The sequence below is a fragment of the Oryctolagus cuniculus genome, chromosome 10 (assembly GCF_964237555.1).
Source record: "Oryctolagus cuniculus chromosome 10, mOryCun1.1, whole genome shotgun sequence".
NCBI lineage: Eukaryota > Metazoa > Chordata > Mammalia > Lagomorpha > Leporidae > Oryctolagus > Oryctolagus cuniculus.
The window spans coordinates 53,753,812-53,769,942 of NC_091441.1; the positions used below are offsets into that span (position 1 = coordinate 53,753,812).

The following is a 16,131-nucleotide window of genomic DNA, read 5'->3' on the forward strand; positions in this document are numbered from 1 at the left end:
CCGGGAGGGAGCAGGCAAGGTCAGGGGTCTGCAGGAAGACCAAGGGAGCTAGGGGTTAAAGGGCAAAGGACATGCAGTGCAGTTCAAGTAAGTTCGCAAAATGGCCTGATTGTGGACAGTGGACAGTGGACAAAGAACCCGTACGTTAAAGTGAAGGTTAATATGGACTCTGAGGGGTCAAACCCCAAATCACTGTCAATTTAAAGCTATTTTGTTTTTCCCTTTTTATATAAACCATTATGCACAAGTTTCTTTCATGGAAAATGGACTTAAAGGATATGTTTACTTGGTCCAAAAATTTTCTAACCTTTATGTATTTGAAAGAATTACACAGAGAAAAGGAAACACACACACACACACACAGAGAGAGAGAGAGAGAGATTTTCCATCCATTGGTTCACTTTGTAAGTGGCTGCAACTGCCAGGGAAGAGCCAGGCTGAAGCCAGGAGCTTCTTCAGGGTCTCCCACATGGGTAGCAGGGCCCAAGCACTTGGCCATCTTCTGCTGCTTTCCCATGCTCATTAGTAGAGAGCTGGATGTGGGACAGCCAGGACTCAAATGGCGCTGGTCTGGGATGCCAGCATTGCAGGCGGCAGCTTACCCTGCTGAGCCACAATGCCAGTTCCGCCAAACAATTTGGAAATCCATGCATAATTTTCAACATGTAATATGCATTTTTCCATGAACTTTTTGATGACTTCTTCAAAAGAAGAGGGACCATGAGTTTATTTTATAGCATGAGCTTACTTGACTCTGTATGGCCACAGCCTCAGAGGAACACAATCAAAGTATTTTAAAATATAAGGGGGAAAAAGAGGAGAGGCCACAGACAATCAAAGGGCAAACCATGCAGGGTCAGTTTTTGCCGGGTAGATCCCATCAAGGCTTGTGGTCCTAATGGGGAGAGCAAGGGGAGGCCACATTAGTTTCCTGTGGCTGCTCTAAGTTACCAGAGACTGGGTGGCTTAAAGCAACAGCAGGGTGTTCTCTCATAGTCCTGGGGCCCTGTGTCACTGGGCTGAAGTCAAAGTGTTGGCAGGGCCAGGCTTCTCTGCAGGCTCGGGGGAGAACCCCTGCTTGCCTGTCTCAGCTTCTGGGTGCTCCCTGCGTTCTGTACCCTGTGGCAGCATCACCCCTATCTTAAAGGCCAATGGCTTTCAACCCATCTCTTTCTGCTCCTTTTTCATATCACCTTCTCCTCTGTGTGTGGAAATCTCCCTCTCCCTCCCTCTTATAAGACTATATGTGATTGCAATCAGCACTCTCCCCCAACCCCACCATGCACACGTCCATAACCCAGGATAACCTCCCCATCTCAAGATCCTTAACTTAAATGCGCCTGCCATGTTCACCCCTTTCCAACTCATTTGCCATATAAGGTACCACTTCCAGGTTCTGCAACTGAGACTGGGCATCTTTGGGGGGATCATTTCTTTCTGCCTGTCCCAGAGGCCATGAAGGACTTGTGAGTGGAGAGACCCGTAGTTAGACTCACATGTGGAGGAGGGGCAGGAGGAGGGGCAGAGAGGACCAGGGGAAGCCAGTTGGGCCAGAGCAACTGTGCAAGTGAGAGGTGAGGGTGATGAAGATGAAGAGCAGGGGAGGGACTCAACAGATACGCGGGAGGTGACACTGGCAGACACAGAAAGTCAGTTAAGAGGAGGGGCCGGGAGAGCCTTCTAGACTTCTGGTGTGCATAGCCAAGTTTCAAGTGGTGACTCCAGCTGAGCTTGGGAGCACGGGAAGCAGACAGGAGAGGATCAGGGAGAAACAGCTGACCTGCCACGTACATACCACGTAACACCAGTCAGGGTAACAACAGGGCTGCTGGCGGCAGATCTTCCAATCAGCTTTTCCACTTGGGTTTGGTTAAGTCTTAGCTTTGTCACAGGGAAGGTGATAATGAAATCAATACTTATTCTCAGGGCTGCTCTGAGAATTGAGATTCAGGCCAAAAGGCACACGACACAATGGCTCATTAACAGAAAGCACTTACTACCCACTTGATCCCCACTCACCATCACTCTGCCTGCGCAGACAAGAGACTGTCGTGTGGTTATGGGGCTGCACTACTTCTAGTTTAATCAGCTCCCTCTCTGGCTTTTCTTAACTCATATATTATGCAATCCTGATGGTCATTTACAGTCACTGATACATTCTGAAAATAATTCTTCAGGTTGAACAATTTCTTTAGTTTTCCTTAATCTGCCATTAATGTGTATCAAATATCTTCCTAACTCATCAGCATTTGTTCCTTCTCTGTCTTATAGATAAGCAACTCAATCACTTCCATGCAATGCTTTTAGCACCTGGAGACAGCACTGATAAGCAACTCAGAGAACACCCAAATCGCATTTCATCACCTAATTAGAAAGGCCCTTTGGCAAGGACTGTTCAACACAATGATTTCATTATTTCCTCATCCTTTATTATGGGGGCAATCATCTGCAAACTGCACGAATAGTCCGAGGACTAAACACTTTCATCCATTTACACAAGCGGTTCGACTGCTCACCGATTTTAGACCGGCACTTAGATCCTTAGGATGCTTCTCTATTTCTCAGTTACAAGGCATTTCAAAATGAAGCTAGGCACTGACCCTTCATAAATTTCAGTAACTGGTTCTTAGTAAAGCCCTCCGAGCTTCTTAGACGGCAACCATTACTCACTAGGGCATCTACTTTTTCCTTTAGTGCAGGGCACAGGTGAAGACAATTTCATACGTGTTTCCTTCATGATTCATAAGATCCTTAACTATCGTGTTTTGGCTTCAATAGCTCTTTGATGAGCTTCTGTTTCATGTTACAACTCAACATTCTTCCATCAAGAGAAAAGCTCCCAATTTCAAGTAAACCTCAACTACTCTCTCTCATATGCCCAGCCCAGATCCAAAATACCACACAAAGGCTACAGAAAACCCCCAAGCAATGTGTCTGAACTAGTGATTTCTCAAGAACAAAAATTTCTAAGAATTCCACCACATCAGGTCCCAATACTTAGCTAAACTATTCTAAATAGCTATTTTCCTCTTTCCTTTTTAATTTTTTGTTTCCTGTGCTATTTCAAAAAGAGTAATTTCTAGCTCAGTTACTAATTTTAATAAATCTAAGTAATGAATGTCTTCTCAGTCATCAATACAGAAATAATGAGAAAATGTTTGGATCTGCATGGTTGATTTTTTTTTTTTTTTTTTTTTTACAAAAAAGAACGCTCATTTTTGAGTAATTAAATGGATGCAAACCTGGATATAATGCACGGGAAAGTCAGAAGCCCCATCACTCCAACTGCAGGCCTAGAAAAAGCAGCTCCACGCTAACCTCGGATCATTCAAGAGCCGCATCAGACAAGTGCGCAGCTGATGAATTCAACGTGCTTCTATTTCAGACCTAAATAAAGAAGAGGGCGAGCGAGATTTGCAAGACACACAGATATCAAGTTCTTTCTTGTCTGGGAGAGCAGCAGACAACACATAACTTGAGATTTTGCAATTTACTGCTTAACATGGGGGCTGGGGGAAGCACTCAAGACCTTGGCAGTGACTCATCCTATCGGGAGCAATCCAAAAGAGGCCCAGCAGCGTGGAGTGAAGTTTAATCCAATTGCTTCCTAATGCGATTCTGTCATTTCATGAATTCAACTTCAATTTGGATGAAAAACATCATTTTCCCTCTTCTTTCCTGTCCCTGTTATAACAGCATCAAAAACTGTGATAGAGATCAAATGATGCAACCGTTTACAAATCTGATTCTCTTCGGCAGCTAGTTTATGGATGAATAATTTATATGGATTAAAACTGAAAGCAGAGCTGCTACAGAGATGAGGCAGAAAGTGCGATTTCAAAGCAGAAGTCTCCAGGACCGAAAGTCCACCCGGGAGACAGCAGCAAGAGCCCCCCAGCTGCAGGCACTGGCAGTGAGGAGCATCAGACTCATGCAGCCACACCCAGCAAGGAACACAATGGCGCAGCCCAGCAGGCAAGAACAAGTTGAGCTCCCAAGTATTATGGGATGCAGCTGGTCCTGGCGGAGGCTGGGACCAGAGAAAGCGCTCAGTGTGGAGGTGCTCTGTCAGAGATCACATTGTGTGGGCATTTTCTTCCCCGCCTAGTTGTTTCTGCCTTTTTTTTTTTTTTTTTTTTTTTTTTTTGACAGAGTGGACAGTGAGAGAAAGAGAGACAGAGAGAAAGGTCTTCCTTTTGCCGTTGGTTCACCCTCCAATGGCCGCCTCAGCCGGCACGCTGCGGCTGGGGCATCGTGCTGATCCGAAGGCAGGAGCCAGGTGCTTCTCCTGGTCTCCCATGGGGTGCAGGGCCCAAGCACTTGGGCCATCCTCCACTGCACTCCCGGGCCACAGCAGAGAGCTTGCCTGGAAGAGGGGCAACCAGGACAGAATCCGGCGCCCTGACCGGGACTAGAACCCGGTGTGCCGGCGCCGCAAGGCAGAGGATTAGCCTAGTGAGCCACGGCGCCATCTTGTTTCTGCTTAGAACAGGAAGCCATCAGGCACCACTCCGCCCTACTCTCTCAGCCTTTAGAAGAATCACTTTTGTGGTCCCTTTGGCTGTGTACCTTCAAGGTAATTGTGCCCTAATACCTGGGGATTTGACCCCTTTTTTGTTTTTGAAATTTTTAAAATGTTGTTTTAACTTGCACGACCTACTCAGCAAAGTGCATGCCCTCTTCCCAGCAAGGATACGGCCAGTGTACACAGTCTGAGGTTCAAGGTTAGGAAGACTTAAGAGGGGCAGGGCCAGGACAGCAGCCTCTGAAACAAGGTCAGCTTGCAGCTGGAGGGACACAGGTGCCACAGGCTCCTTATGCGGCACAGAGGGAGAGAGGAGGGGCCTCACTGGTTCTCCATCCACAAGGTTAGGAAGAGAAAAGGGGACATTGCCATCCCTTCTGGTACTGCTTGGGCCTGAGAAGCAACAGATGTGTGACTGAGAAGGCTGGCTTTGGGCTGCAAGGAAACTGTGGGGCCCAGCTTGGCCTCTTCAGGCCTCAGGACCATACACCTGGGCTTCAGGCTGGCCTGTGTGGTCACAGATGCACAGGGGGCTCCCTTCACCCTCCTCCAGCCACACCTGGCAGCCTCTCCCCTCCCTGCAGCCTAACTGTGTCAGCCGAAAGACGCTGCCCCAGGGATCTGGCTCTAGAGCCCAAACCTTGTCCAGAACCTTCTAGCACTGAGCTTGAGGCTTCTTGATAGAGGTGTTTTAAAAACCTATGGGGCCTTTTGGGGATGACATAGTAACGGTAGTAAAATGGGAAACAAGGCAGCCTGCAGTGTGGGAGACCTTCTGGCACACTGTCTCACGTCCTGCACCACTCTCAAACATCTGGAAATTCACATGGATGAAAGGCCATTCATATTATCCACTTCTAGAACCTACCTTCATCTACATACAAACATCAAATACAATGTCCCCCGGTATCTGCAGGGGGTCAGTTCCACCACCCACAGCAAGCACAAAGTCCTGACATGCTCAAGTCCCTGATGTAAAATGGCTTAATATTTGCATATAACCTCTAAAAATCCTCCTGTGCCCTTTAAATCACCTCTAAATAACACAACACCTAACACAACACCTGCATCTCACTTCACTCATGCGGATTCGGTACTCAGGGCATGGCAAATTCAAGTTTTGCTTTATGGAACTTTCTAGACTGTTTTTCAGAGTATTCCAACCCATGGTCTGTATATGTGAAATCCACATATAGATAGCCCTGGTTGTATTCCTTGCCCTTTATCAAGGTTTGTTCACAATTTTGGAGGAAAAACATGTCACCAACAGCAACACTGCCTGTGTATGTGAACTGCCCGCCCACCACTACACTAATCTGCTTCTGCAGCTATCTCGTGCCAATATTCACAGGGATGATGGAAGCTACTGTTATATTTAAAGCCGAATAAAATTCCTGAAGACATGAAACACTGGATATCTTTTGCCACCTAGTAATCTTAAGACTTTGTAGCATACTGAAATTTATATCATTAAAATTACATATTGAAATTGGTGTTCAATTCTTTTTCAAAAGATTTACTTTATTTGAAAAGCAGTGTGACATCCTCTGGTTTCTCTTCAGATCGTATAAATCTTTTGCCTTTTACTAAAGAAAAGCAGAGTGACAGAATGAGGGGGAGAGACAGAGAGAAAGAGATCTTCCAGGGGCCAACGTTGTGGCATTGAGTTAAGCAGCTGCCTACAAGGCCAGCATCCCATACAGGCACCAGTTTGAGTCTTGGCTGATCCACTTCCAATCCAGCTCCCGGCTAATGTGCCTGGGAAAGCAGAGGAAGATGACCCAAGTCCTTGGGCCCTCCCCATGTGGAAGACCTGAATGAAGCTCCTGTCTCCTGGCTTTGGACTGGCCCAACCCTGGCCATTGTGGTCATTTGGGGAGTGACCAAATCTGTGTCTTTCTCTCTTTCTCTGTAACTCTGCCTTTCAAATAAATAAATACATCTTTACAAAAAAATTTTAAAAAGAGATCTTCTATCCCCAAATGACTCAATAGCCATGGCTGGGCCCCTGGAACTCTGTCCCACGTACTAGGCAGGGCCCGAGTTCTTGAGCCATCTTCTGCTGCTTTCCCAGTTGTAATAGCAGCAGGGAGCTGGATTAGAAGCAGAGCAGGACTTGAGCCAGCACTCCGATACAAGATGCAGGCACCCCAAGTGATAGCCTTTAACCCTCCACACCACCACATCTGCCCCTCATTTTAGCTTCTGATGAAGCTGTGTTGAACATTTACATGTTAAAATACATATTCACATTTTTATTAGAAATTCACATTTATTAGAAATTCACATTTATTAGAAAATTCACATTTTATTAGAAACTGTTTTTTAACTTCTCCTTGATAACACAATTTGGCCCTTCTACTGACTGCATGTGTTAGGAGGTTATCTCATCAACCCTCTTCATTTTAGGATCGTCTAAGAGGTGTTATCAAAAGAGCACTGGATCTGACACAGCCCAGAGCTGCCTGTCTGGGAAGCACCACCTCCCAGCCACCGGGTTCTCCCAGAGACCTGTTCTTCCTGACACTCAGGGCTCTGGGATTCCGGAGCTGCCTCTGTGCCTTCTCATGCCAGGGAGGCAAGTAAGACCAGAGCACATTGTAGCACCACCAACCCGGGGCCGCCAAGCCCTGACTCCATGAGAGATGAAGGCCCACTGGCCTCCTTGCTGTGGGACAGAGCATGGCTCATCAGACAGCTGTGGTCCCCAGAGCCACACGGCCCAGACCAGGCCCCTGCCAAGGCTCAGGTGTGCTCAGCCACGGCCCTGCTCCCCAGCACCCCGACTCAGCCAGGCAGCCTGGGAAGCACCCGAGAGAAGAGGCTGACGGGACCAGAAGGAGGAGCTCTGCCATTCACTGCTGAGAAATAAGAGCACCAACCTCAGGGCCTCTCTGGAGCTCCCCGAACTCGGTCAAGAGACACCCATGATGATCCCCACCCCCACCCCAGGGATGCACCTGCTGCCGGGCACATAAAGGGGAACAGCTCAGCCCCTGCATATTCCCAGCAACCGCAGGAAGGCCAGGAAGGCCTGGGGAGGAAGCCCAGGCACTGCCTGTCTGGAGGCCCTCTGCCCTCTCCCACAGACGGGCGGGTGCCCAGGGCCTCCAAGACGCAGGCGCTGCAGAAAGGGAAGGCTGGGCGGAGCCCCAGGCCTCTTTTCCGAGAGCTGAAGGACAGGACCCACTGGTCAGACGATGCCCAGCGCTCAGCACAGCCTGCAAAGGGAAGAGGGACCAGGAGTGGCAGGAACAGGGCCAGGGCCCAGGGCATCTCAGGCCAGAGCCAGCAGAGGCTGGGAGCCACCTGGGGGGTGACACATTACCTGAGGATGGAGCTCTGTGGTGGTGGCAGGGGTGGCCTCTGGGTGTCAGAGGGTGGTGGGCCCCTGGCTGGGGGAGCTCTAACAGCACCTATGAAGCGTGTGAAAGGTCAGTGATCCAGGCAGCACCGGCCCTGACTGCTGCCAGGCCTGGGGCAGGCCGCCCTCAGTTACAGGGAGACACCAGATCACCCTGTCCCAGAGCTGGCCAGGAGACATGGGGGGCCAGCGAGGCTGGGCATGGGGCCTGGCACATGGTAAGCCCTGGCTGGTGCTTACCATTCTGTGTTTGCTTTGGTGTGTATGAGGTGGGAAAAAGTCACCCAACCAGTGACTTCACACATCTTTCAGCTCTGGACGGCACTGAGGGTGCAAATGACTCCTACGAGATGTGTCTGAACCGCTGCCTGTACTAGCTGTACAGCTCCTATGTTCTGAAATTCTCAAGCAGGAAGTGAGAGACAGGGAAAGCCAGCTTAGCACAGGGGAGGCCGCACAGCCATCTGCCCACCATCTTCACGCGAGAGAAGCCTCGTCTCCATCTCAGAACCCATTTCAACAAGTCATGACTTTCTGTTTCGCACAGTAAGTTTCTGAGTACTGTGATATAAAAATAGGTGTCAACAGTCACTTTGCAGAAATCGGGATGCATTTTCCCCAAAGCTCAGCTCACGGAGGCCTGTTCAATCCCAAACCGGACCAGGTTCCAGAAAGAGCAGCACATGCATGAATTTAGGGTGCTGGAAAGATGGTGAGTAATGAAAGGGGTACAGCAGGCCCTCCTCACCCATGGGACTGGCGTTCCAAGGCCCCCAGTGGATGCCTGAAACTGCAGATGGCTCCAAACCCTAAATATGCTAGGATTTCCACCCCTGCATACACAGTTATGAGAAAGCTTCATTGTAAATCAGGCAGAGCATGGCATGAACAACAATAACTAATGATGAAACACAGCAATTAGAATGACATACTGCAGAAAAAGTTGAAGCTTATGAATTACTTATTTCTGAAATTTTCCATTTAATATTTTCAGACCAAAATTGACTGCAGGTTACTAAAATCACAGAAAGTAAAACTGCAGATAAGGGGCAGGGGGTGCTACTGTCTAAAACAGAAAGGCCTCCCTCCCTACCCAACCCCAACCCTGCCCCTGGCACGGAGGAGCACAGCACAGGATTCGGAAACCACGGGCAAAGTCACCTGTTACAGAGCCGTCTGTTTTCCTCTCCCTCTCCTAGATCTGCCCTTCTTGAATTCTTTCCCAGTATCAGCTTTTCCTTCAAGTCCCCTGCTGTTGCTGAGTGAGTAGGAGGGTTACCTGGCAAGGGAGACCGGGTGCAGAACCAGTATTTTTTTTTTTTTTTTTTTTTTTGACAGGCAGAGTGGACAGTGAGAGAGAGAGACAGAGAGAAAGGTCTTCCTTTTGCCGTTGGTTCACCCTCCAATGGCCGCCGCGGCCGGCGCGCTCTGGCCGGCGCACCCCGCTGATCCGATGGCAGGAGCCAGGAGCCAGGTGCTTTTCCTGGTCTCCCATGGTGTACAGGGCCCAAGCACCTGGGCCATCCTCCACTGCACTCCCTGGCCACAGCAGAGAGATGGCCTGGAAGAGGGGCAACCGGGACAGAATCCGGCGCCCCGACCGGGACTAGAACCTGGTGTGCCGGCGCCGCTAGGCGGAGGATTAGCCTAGTGAGCCGCGGCGCCGGCCCAGAACCAGTATTTTAGCAGCTACAACAGCCTGGGTGAAAGGTACAGAATCCTGAAATACGGTGACGCATGTGGGGGTCTCCCCGTGGTTTCATGCAACTAGAACAGAAAGTGCTCCGCGCTTCAGCCTAACTCCCCTCTCCTGTCTGGTTCTTAGCCTCATCAGGACTGCCCCCAGCAGAGCTGCTGTCTGCCAGCTTAGGGTTGGAAGCTCTCCTCTCTGCTGGGTCACCTGTGAGCACAGCACACTGGACTCAGCACAGAGAGTCCTTCAAGGACTCACACCTTTAACTCCGTGAAGTGTGTGCGCAGGTAGACACACTCTATTTTTCCTGGTCATTTCCTCCAAATTCTCCCAGTCCTCCACAGGCATCTGCATTTTTCAAAGAATCCCAATTAAGCCAAATGAATCTTTAATGAATATTTAATTGGGACCTTTTCCAACAGTGTGATCACTGAGGGGAAAAAAAAATAGATGAGGCTTTGCACAGACACAGCACTGAGCTGAGCTAAGGAGGGTGGAAAAAGTCGACAGCTGAGTTTCTGGTCTCTCTTGCCAGTTTCTTTCAACGGTTTCTGCCTTTTATTGCTTCTCCTTTCCTTGTGTTTCTGCATCATGGCCTCTCCTGGCGACTCCAAGACAGATTACTGTGGTTAGCCAAAGCGTCCAGAAACCAGGAGCAGCTTGCAAGTCCAAGTCCATGCTGTCCTCCCGAGTCTCTGACATGGTGTGGGGCACAGAGAGGCTCAGAGGCCTGCTGGCCCAGTGTCCCTTATGTACACATTTGAGTCTTTCCAGAAAAGTCCACAGGCACAACAAAGTATGTTGGGTTTTTGCTTGTTTTTGTTTCTACTTTGTTTTGTTTTTTTTTTTTTGCAAAGAGGCAGGGAGTAAATAGTTGAGGCTTTGCAGGCCCTCTGCTGTATCACAACTACTCATCTCTGTGGTGACAGTGCAAAGGCAGCCACAGACCACACAGAACCAATGAACCAGGCTGTGTCCCAATAAAACTTTATTTACAGAAACAGGCAGCAGGCTGGATCTGGTCCAGAAGCCATAGTTTGCCAACCTCTGGGATCACACTGAACCACCTCTGTGGTAACACTGGCCCCAAGGTCAACAGGCTCACAAAACAAGGCCACATATCTCATGGCTTTGTCTTGGGTCATAAACTGTAACAATTTAGGATACATATATCCATTTACACACACACATGCACACGTACACACACAGCACCATGAATTCCTCTGGCTTTTTTATGTTTAATAGATTTCTGTCACTTTACAATTTCAATGGAAAAGAAAAATATCACCAATGATGTTAACAACCACATACTAATTCTACCTCCAGTCCTTATGTATCACCATGCATGGTGATTAAAACATTCGGGATAGAACCATTCTATGATGATTTCAGTAGACACTGACTAAACAGGACTTTGCAATAATATCTGTAGCCTGAAATCGGTAGTAGTACTGGCAGTGGTAGCAACTGCAGGTGCCAAGACTTAAAACGGGACGGGACGGTGGCCTCCAGGGACAGCAGGGAGGCTAACTATCAGGACTACAAACGAAAATGACAAAGATCCTGTGGGTTAGAAGCTCCCAATCGCTCTCAATCTCCTCACAGATCAGCCTGTCCTCTCCCACCAGTCCTCTGGCTTAAAAACACAGCCGCGTTTCAAGCCACAGAGAAAAAAAGACAGTGACGTTAGGACCCTGAAGCCCCCAGGGAGCCAGGAGTTAGGTGCAGATGTGACGGCCACACCATGGACGTCGGCCAGACCCTGAGCAGCAAAGGGACCCTAAAAACAGCACTGACTCAGAAGAGGCATAGGCAGCCGGTGGGGAGAAGCAAACAGCAGGTGCAGAATAAGGTATCCAATGGGACAACTTAACCGCACTGACCAGCTGCAGACCCCATCCCTCTCCTCCCTGTGCTCTCTTCTGGGTGGGCTGCTCACTGTGTCCCCTCCCGCATATCTCACATTCTCCCCTCCCTTCCCCCTGCTCCTCCAACACCTTCTCACTGACCTGACTCCCCTCCACCCCGTCAGGATGCTCAGGCATCATTACCCCTGCCAAACAGTCCTCCCAGCATGGCTGCATGCTGCTCCTCTGCTCCCCCAGGCAACAGTGGGCCAGGGACACGCGCTCAGCCTCCCTTCCGCTGTCAGCCTTCCCCACGATGGGGACTAAAATCAGCCCCCGCCATGTGCACATAACCCACGGTCTACTTTACTGTGTGCATGGGGAGCTAAGGTTTGTGCTGTGTATTACAATCCAGAGTGTGCGTGTGTGTGTGTGTGTGTGAGAGAGAGAGCGAGAGAGAGAGAGAAAGAAAGAGAACGAGAGAGAGGAGGGAGGGAGGGAGGGAGGGGGAGAGAGAGAGAAAGGGCCTGCAGGATTAGAGCACTGAGCCCAAACACCAAGCTCAGGAGTTTGAGTTCAGGTGGTCAGTATCATGAATTTACAAACTTAGGCCCTTGGCCTCAAAGCAGCACAAACTGTCCGGATCTCTGGGAAAATATCTCCAAGCGCATGACCGCGATGACTATCCCCAACAGGGCAGCCTGTCACTACACTGTCACTACAGTCACAACAGAAGCGGTGGGCAGCTGCCTTAGATCTCAAAACAAGACCCCCACTGTGCTTATACTTCTGATTCCAGTATGTACGATATCTGACTCACGCAACCCAGATTTCCCACCAACTCAGAATGGCCTTCATAATCATGTCTCTATAAAGTAACCATTTCTCACTATGTAGCTATCAATGAAATGTTTTTTTTTTTATTTTTTTTTTTACTTATTAGCTCAAGAAGCAGAGAGTGAGCGGGTGAACATACTTCCCCCATTCACTGGTTCACTCCCCAAATGCCTGCAACAGTGAGGTCTGGGCCAAGCCAAAGGTGAGAGCTGGGAATCCAGGTCTCCCACATGAGTATCAGGAAGCCAACCACTCAGCCATCACCACTGTCTCCCATCTCACTGGAGTCAGGAGCCAGAGCATGGCCACGTGGGACAGAAGCATCTTAACTGCTTTTGATTGTCTTATTCTGGCAATGTGGCATGAGAAGATGAACTGTAGCTTTAATAAAAACATAACTGCTATGCTGGACACAAAATCTGTTTCTGTAACTGTAACAACTAGGCTACAGAAAGCTGTTATGGGGCAGTGGGCGAAGAATGGCCGCCTGAGAGCGACACAGTGCTGAAAAAGGAGGCAGAGCTGGAATTTGGTTACCCCTTCGCTGTACGTAAACTGAGTGAGAGGGCTTGCACAAACACTTGTCATATGCTGAGCCTTGCAGCAGGCCATGTAACCTCAGAGCAGGAAGAGAAGTTCCCCGATGCATAGTAGGATCTTAACTTACAGATATTAAATCTTTAACTTTTTAACTAATATAGAAACCTTGCACATATTTGCGATGTAATACATGAATACTTTGTGTAACGTCCAATCAGGATAAACATCTATCTCCTCAAACATTCATTATTCCTTTATGGTGAAAATACGCAAAATCCTCTCGTTTAGGTTTTTTTTTTTTTTTTAAATACAGTGCATTATCATATCAGTAGTCACCTTACCGTGCAATAACTTCTTACTCCTATCTAATCTAGAACGTCTTACTCCTATCTAACTACAACTTGGTACTTACAGGACTAGATGCTGGCAAGTTTGTATTGAGAGCTGCCACTGGGCCAGATACCACAGACTGTTTCCTTTCATCCCACCAGCCAAGCCACGGTTTCAGTGCTGCTATCTCTACTCCCATCTTATAAGTAAAGAAACAAACTTCAAGAAGCCCCAGTCAGCAGCTACAAAGTGGCAAAACTAGGACTGGAACCCTGGTAGCTGGAGCGTGGCATGTGACCGGTTCCTCTGTGCACCTGTGCTTTCCACGACAGGGATGAGCACAGGGACCTATACAATGACTTCCCACATCGCAAACAAAGCAGCTAGAGCAAGGGGAAACGAACAGGATAAGGCTATCACCTTCCCTTCACCCATAAAAAGGCTTTCTGACGTTACCGGAAAATAAAGTCGCAGGGCAGACTACAAAATACAAGAAATTCCGCGGGGCAGGCGGAATGGGAAACTTAACAGTCCTTGATTTAGAACCAGAGCGCCTGCACCCCAGCCCACACTAAACACGGGATCTCAGATCCCTCATCATGAACCGGTCAGGAGAAGCGACACCTCCCTCTTCTGGTGTCATCAGAGCAGTGAGAACATATAAGGAAAGCTGTCTAGCGCTGTGCTGGGCAGAGAACAGATAGGACAGTATTTCCTCTTATCTTCAGTCAGCTCTGCCATAAACAGCAAAGGCTGTGGGGGCGGGGAGGTTTCCCTTCCCACAACCCCCGAGTGCACTCATTCTAACAAACACCTTCAAGGTGCCATCTCTGCTGAAGCGGTCTGCCTTCTGCTACCTGCACCCCACTGTGCAGACAGCAAGTTCCTACTCTGAATGCAAAGGCAACCCCAAGGCAGTAGTTAAGTATACTAAAGCAGTACAGAAAGGGCAGAGACCATTAAGTACCGCAGAAGACTGCAAAGCAAGAAGCACTGCAAACGACAAGGACCTTCAGCAGCAACTAGAGTGCAAAAATCACACTCTTCAGACTGCCTCCATCCAGCTCTCTTAGGACCCAGGCTGGCAGTTGGAAAGTCAGAGCCCATTCAGATGTGTTTCATGAAACGCATTTCCAGAAGGTAAAACAAAGCAAGCTACAAAAGAAACCGCGGCACAGGCACGTCTTTCAAATCCTCCACCATCCGACTTGACCCCAGGGCTTGTATGCTTGCAAAAGGAAACACTGAGAGAAGCTAAAAAGTTTTTTCCTTTTCAGACCCAAAGCAGCAAAAGCTCATTTAAAAGTCAAATGATTTGAGCGAGAAGTTCCTAGCTGTCCGACGCTTTGCCGCGAAGCATGTGGGAGCCAGGCTGGGTGGAAACCCCAGGCGTCAGCACCTCTGTCTGCCGTTCCTTCCCCTTACACGCGGGCGCCCTCACTCCAGTCCAAGTCCGGGGTGGGGGTGGGGTCTCGGAACGTGCCACGCAACTGCTCATCCACTACCTCCGGAGCGGTCAACATGCAAAGCGCAAACTTGCTCCCTAGACCAGAAAGCACACGACGATTCTGGTCCCCAAGGAGATGAAGCTCCTTCTACACCCACAAGAAAAGCTACCAGGTTGCGGTTCTTTTGCCTTTTTTTTTTTTTTAAGACTAAAAAAATTAGCGGAACACATGGATTTTCCCTTTCATTCTTACTTATTTTTTTTTAAAGCCCTCCTCCATTTCCTCATTTCCTTCTTCCCTGAAGTTGGAGGAATTCTGAATAAACACGCTCGCCTGGAACGCAGAACTCATGCTGAAGACTGAGTTTTTAGAAGCCGCCGGGCAGAGTCGGGCTGAAACGGTTACAGCCCTGCACGCCCGGGCACTTACGCATGTCTGTTTTCAAACAATGCAAGCTTCTAGAGCGCACCGCGATGCAAAGCAACGCGAGGCGCCAGGCACGGGCATGGTGCGGCCGTGAGCTTATGTCACAAAGGCTTCCCCGCAGCACGCGAGCGCGAGTCGCCACCCCGCCAGTCCCAGGCTCGCCCCTGCCTCCCAGGGCAAACGGGTTCGGGGACCGACGGCCAGAGCGGGACCAACACGGGGCACAGCTCTGGGAGGACAAGGCTGCGGGGGCGAAAGTGCCGGGAGGCTGCGGAAGAGCTGGGAGGACGAGGATCACGGAGCGGGGGTGGGGTGGAGAGGGGCGAACAGCGCGGTCCGCGGCCGAGTGGCCGCCGCGAGGGGCAGGGGCTGTGGGCGGGGAGCCGCAGGTGGACGCGCGCGAGCCCGGCGGCAGGGGCGCGTGGGTCACCTGTATTGTTTGAAAAGCTGGTCCGACTCCCTGAAGCCGTTGTTGAGCAGCATGTTGATGCCGGCCAGGGCCAGCTCCGCGTCCTGCAGGGGCGCCGGCGCCGCCGTGGCCGAGTCTGCGTCGTCCCGCCGCCGCGGCCGCTGCTGCTCCGAGCCGGCCATGGGGCGCGAGGCCCTGCGCTGGGCTGGGGCGAGGTCGGCAGGCGGCTGCTGCGGCCCCGCGCGCGCCCGGAGCCCGGTTTCACCTGCCCCGGCAGAGCGCAGCGCGCAGCGGGCAGCGGGCGGCGGGGGCGGGGAGGGGCGCGGAGGGAGGAGCCGGGCTGGGCTGCGGCGCGGCGGGGGATTACTCAGCAGCGGCTCGCCCGCCCGCTCGCCCGCTGCTCTCGCTCTCGCTCCCTCCTAGACACCGGCTCGCGCGGGCACCGGCTCGGATCCGTTTCCGGGTGTCTCCAACCTCGCCGAGCCGGTCCCGGCCTCCGCTTCCTGCAGCCCCCGCGCGCCGCCCCGGCCCCTCCCGGCCCAGATCCCCACATAAGTCCCCAGGCCAGCACGCACGAGGCTTTCGGACCGCCCGCGGTCCAGAGCCCCAGCCGCTCCCCTCTCCCCCCTGTAGGGCAGGACCTGAGGGTCTAGGGGTAGGGGTACGGGGTTAGTGCCGCGGGAGCTCCCAGGGCTGGGAACCCCTGGCGACC

General features: G+C 50.6%; 1 protein-coding gene across 2 annotated transcripts in view; it reads right to left on the reverse strand.

The window, feature by feature from the left end:
* TTC39C (tetratricopeptide repeat domain 39C) overlaps nt 1–15,801 on the reverse strand; it is a 108,404-nt gene extending 92,603 nt beyond the window's left edge. Inside the window, exon 1 of one of the 2 annotated variants that reach the window (XM_070050389.1) lies at nt 15,441–15,801. In XM_070050389.1, the coding sequence (XP_069906490.1) occupies nt 15,441–15,601 (161 nt within the window). In that variant the 5' untranslated portion in view covers nt 15,602–15,801. Of the gene's footprint in view, nt 1–3,242; nt 3,388–15,440 lie in introns of those variants that run through there. The other variant, XM_008261148.4, reaches the window with a different exon arrangement.
* Nucleotides 15,802–16,131: the final 330 nt, after the last annotated feature.